The sequence below is a fragment of the Ascidiella aspersa genome, chromosome 1 (genome assembly GCF_963924565.1).
Source record: "Ascidiella aspersa chromosome 1, kaAscAspe10.2, whole genome shotgun sequence".
In the NCBI taxonomy this organism is placed as follows: Eukaryota; Metazoa; Chordata; class Ascidiacea; order Phlebobranchia; family Ascidiidae; genus Ascidiella; species Ascidiella aspersa.
In genome coordinates this window covers 11,290,304-11,295,350 of record NC_139447.1, presented here as the reverse complement: position 1 = coordinate 11,295,350, position 5,047 = coordinate 11,290,304, and the positions used below count along the sequence as shown (strand labels likewise).

Sequence of the window (5,047 nt, the reverse complement as noted above, 5' to 3'; positions counted from 1 at the left end):
CCAATGGATGAGAGAACTATTCCAGGTAGGGGTGGTGATGCTGAATCTGACACAGAAAATGTATAACTGTAATTTGTTTCTATGCTCAATTAAATTTAGGCTAAAACTAACTTACATTTTGGTATTGTGTTACTGTGTGATCAGTTACTTGTACAAAAGTAAAAATAAAAATAAAATTACAGTTGTTTTATAATGTTAGCAATTCTAGAAGGGGTTGCGAGAATTGGTTGGTGATTTAAAAGGGACAAGGAAAAAGGTTACGAACTACTGTATTAGGGTATAGCTATACAGCCAAATGTATGTCAGTAATATGGGTGACGGCAACCGTGGGCTGATCACCCATTCATCCACAGACGTCTGGCATAACAAAATATTTTCACCTCCACTCTACTGCCCTTTCAAAACAGGCGTCCAACTATCGAACATAATGGGCGAGCTGTATCAGTTTTCTCGGGACACCCACCAGTACTAGCCATAAGTACAACAGGTCAGCACGAATTTTGTCGGACAGCTCAATAGAAGTGTTGTTCTACAACGACTGTACAGAGATAAAATAAAGAAAAAGGTGAATAAAATTGTAGAGGTTTTTATAAAGGTTCGAAGTTTATCGCCGCTATGTAAACACAAAAAGATCGATGTACGGGCAGATTTTTTGACATTATCCTGTTTGTCAATCGTTTTGTGTCGGGTAGACGTCCTAATTTTGTTTAACTGAAATGTTAAAAATAACTGTAAAATAACCGTTGAAAATTTACGACAAACCAGCTTAACGTTCAAGGGACAAGTGGATAATTTACAGAAACATTAGCGTGACAGGTTTCCGTATTTTAAGCAGTTGACAGTACAAAAAACGTTGAGCAAAGAATATATTCGAAGGGAGTGGTTACTCAAGCCAAACAATTTATCTAACCACTAAAGTATACAAGTTGCGTATAGACAAAACACGCCGTATTATTGTCCACTATCGTCTTGTCGTTTGGGTATATAGAAACCGTTGCCCCACAAACGTTTACCTTTGTACTATTCACCGCAGACTCATATACAATGGGGCTAAAGGTCATAGCGGCCGGCTTCTCGAAAACCGGCACCAAGTCGCTAACGGCCGCTCTCGACCTGCTAGGCTTTCGAGTGTACGATTTTCTGGAGCATGCCTGGCTGCACAACTCCGAGTGGGAGAGGATCATGTCGCTGGAGGGCAGCACCGAGATGTTCCAGAAGATGTACGCCGATGACGTGGATGCAGTCATTGACATGCCGGCCCTTCACTACTGGGAGGAGATACACAAGGCCTTTCCTGATTCTAAGGTATACTACGTTTTGGGCCGTATGGGATTCACTTGCAGTAGGCTGAATTGCAAAAAAGCGCCTTCTATAGAGCGTTGACTTTATTGTGTAAGGCGACTGGTTTAAGCGCAGTAAATAATGTTCAGTCGCTGAGGTTATAATAAATAGAATTTAAGTTAATAGAATTCTAAAAACTAGACATTCAGTACAGTGCTTCTGATGGCACTGCAAAGTAAATCAAAAGTGTGCAAAATGCCTAAATTTATTTATATCAAATATTGTTCGATAGCAACATGTGTCTTTAGAATAAAAAAAAATGTATTTTAAAATTAACGAGCTTTCGCACAACCGTTGTTTCAGCAGTTCGGAGTAAGAATAAATGCGACTAAAATGCATGAAGTACAACAGCAAGTGCAAAGAATAAGAGGCGATAAAAGTTGCTAACGATTCCTCAGGCACGCGTTCGCCAATATACGTGGACGTTATTCGAAAAGCAATTCCACTCTGCTACACGCGCTCTTATTGATAAACGTAATTTAGTTGGCACCCTTTCCTTCTGTGCTTTCATTATCATTGTACCAGTATGTTGTAAGGTTGGTTTATTTTAACAGTAACCAAAGGCGAGGCAACTCGCTTTTCTATTTGGCGCCAGTAATTAATCTTAACAAGGCAACAAGTCAAAGTAACTAAACTTGATTGATAATGTCCTAAAGGCCAAGGCCTGTTTTCCCTCTCAATTTATCGATGAGAGGAACAGCTACAATCTCTTACTATTCTATATCAATAAGAACTAATGCTTTGTTTGATGTTCTTTCTCCAAAACAAAGCTAAAATATTTAGTTTAAAATTCTTGACGAAAAGACGCTCCTATTAAATAATCCGGTAGGCAGTACGAGGCATATACTTATAAGGAAGGGTTTGTAAAACGAGAAACAACACTTCGGGTGATCGTACGAACAACAACTGGCTTAACGCTTAGCTTATAATAAACATAAATATCCTCATAGTTAATTTGAACAGAACCGGAGGAACATAGTTATTCGCGCTCTCCTATGGTCGCGTTTTTCGTCAGTCTATTCGTGGTACCGCTCTAACATGAATTAAGACCAATTGGCAGTCAGATAATCTTGCGTTTTTAGGGCTGATCTGTCGTGTGGTTAATACTAATCAAGCTAGGAGAAATGTCGATCGCGACGGCAAAAATTGAAACAAACTACAAATATGCAAACCGAATATTTGAAAAAGAAGATATCCCCTCGCCCTAATGCACGTTAGTGACGACAATGACTTCGAATGGTAGCAAAACAGTATAGACTTTCTTGTCTCAGTCAAAATCAGTCACTATAGGTTATAGGTTATACTATAGGTTATACCTATAGTGACTGATTTTGACGGAGACAAGAAAGTCTATACTGTTAAACTACAAATAAGTTTAGTTTTCGTACATAGTATTTGTGATATTAAGCTTGTCATACTACTTAATCTGCACCTCACCACAGGTTGCAAAATAACATTGTCGGCAATAAGCAAAATTATAAATTGTCGACAATAAGCAAAATTATAAAGCATAAATAGGTAAGTCAACGTCTTGGTTATTGTGAATTATTAGCCTTGAAAAGCCAGCAAAGCACGTGTTATGGAGAAGCAGCCAATAAAGAGTAAAGATAAATTATTATCGACGCTTTTCAGATTATCCTGACCATAAGAGACGAAGAAAGCTGGTGGCGTAGCATGGAAAAGCAAATCAGGGAACTCGACGAGAACCTATTTTTTCGGTTTATCGACGTGTTCTCGCCGGCGGCCTACTGGCTGAAAAGACACCTGCGTCAGACTTGTACGTTGGTTTTAACGAAAGTGTATAGTACGTCACAAAAACTCGTTCCGCGTATCTGCAAAACATTGCGGGGCGCACAATAACACAAGCTTAGCACAAGCAAGCTTCTTACGTTTTACTGCCAACATATATAGTTGACCCCTAACCACGTGTATGTTAAAGCGTCGTCCAATCGTTCCAAGTTTATCAAATTTTCGTAAACTCGAATTTGAACTTGGGCAAAAAACACTTAAGTGTAATATTGCAGCAAAATTGTCAACCCTGGACATAAACAAAAAAAACTTATTAACCGGTTGTGTTCGCACTATTATTATTTTAAAATATATTCCTGCTTTATTAAGCTCATTAGCTAAAATATAAAAAAAAAATTAACTTCTTGATAAAGAAAAAAATGTTTTACTTGCTGGATGTTCGTTTACACTGCCACACGTAAAAATGTTTAACAGGCGCCTGTTTACCCAATGTTTATTCAATGGTTATAGTCTTTGTTTACCCAGTCAACGTCGTTTGCGGCATTCGAGCTGACGGCATATTCAGAAAGGTCAGGCAAAACGAGATGCTGATGAAAATCAAGTACAGACAACACAATGCCCACGTCTTGACTGTAAGAGCAGTACACTGGTTTCTCTTCCTTTTCGTTCTAACTTTAGGGTGTCTAAAAAATTGTTCAATATAGCCTGTGAACTTTTGCCTAAAATAGACATCAACCCGACTTTACATATTTTAGTTTGGCATGTTTGCAAAGTTTATATATAATAATTTTTTTTAGCGTTTTTACATAGATTAGTAAAAGGTAATTCTTTTGCAACTTTACATCACACAATTTTGACGTAAATCCTTTTATAAATAACCTTATTGATCCACAAAATGGCGCTGGTAGTTCGTCCAAAGTCTTAAGGTCAAACTTGGTAATCCTTACACCAGTAAAAATAATGCTTTTGTAACTTTACATGGCACAATTTTGACGTAGTTGCTCCTTAAACATAACCCTATTGCTCCAAAAAATATCGCTGATAGTACGTCTAAAATCTTGAGGTCAAACATTTCACCAGATTATTTGTAAGCAATAAAAGTAAACCGACGGCTTCGCGGAACAACTAAAAGAGTCAAATTGCCGATTGACCTGAATGTAGGACTTGAGATTGTATGTAAAAGCGTATCTGTCGGTAACGTTAAGGTAAGATATGGAAACATATAGCCATTTTTTTGTTCTTGCAGAACGCACCCAAAGACAAACTTTTGGTGTTCAGGGTGGAAGAAGGTTGGGCACCGCTTTGCAAGTTTCTTGGGGTCGACCAACCGGATGTGCCCTTTCCGCACAAAAACAAGGGAGCAAAACTGTTCCGTGACGTCATGGAACAGCATCCCATCATGCAGCGGATTAAGAAGGAAGTCATGTTCACGTTTTGCGTCATTACGTGCCTCAGTGCGTTAGCCGCTTGGAAGCTTACTCATTAACCTATTTTAACCGACGCACGAAACCTTTTACAGTTTCTGTATTTGTCACTTTCAATGCATTTTTTATATTATATTAAATGGTAAGTGTTTGTTTTATATGCATCAAGCGATTTACCTCGAGTAGGACAGGCCCAGCAAGGACTATTCTTTTATTTGTTCAAAAAGGTAAACAAAAATTAGACCATCTTCTTTTGCAATGATTTCATGTACCGCTCCTGAAACACGTAGTGGTGATTGTATATAACCCTTGCCAAAGTGCAAGAGTACAACATTTTGAAGGGTGTGGTGCGTATTAGTCCCAAAATAGCAATTTAATTTAGTTTGTCGTTTGAGGCCTGTTGAACCGTATTAATTGTATATCCTGGCGCTGGTTTAAAAAGGGTATATGTCCTACCCTTGTCAGACCCCAAGTATCAGAGGGTCTTAAATTTGTGATATTGTGTTTGTTTGTTATTGTTGTTTTTCTGTAAT

General features: G+C 38.2%; 1 protein-coding gene across 1 annotated transcript; it reads left to right on the top strand.

Moving 5' to 3' along the window:
• Window positions 1-451: 451 nt before the first annotated feature.
• LOC146167490 (uncharacterized) lies at window positions 452-5,047 on the top strand. The gene is made up of 5 exons (XM_083389018.1): window positions 452-565; window positions 1,034-1,305; window positions 2,974-3,118; window positions 3,616-3,722; window positions 4,337-5,047. The coding sequence occupies exons 2-5, from the start codon at window positions 1,045-1,047 to the stop codon at window positions 4,574-4,576; spliced, it is 753 nt and encodes a 250-aa protein (XP_083245144.1). The 5' UTR covers window positions 452-565; window positions 1,034-1,044; the 3' UTR covers window positions 4,577-5,047.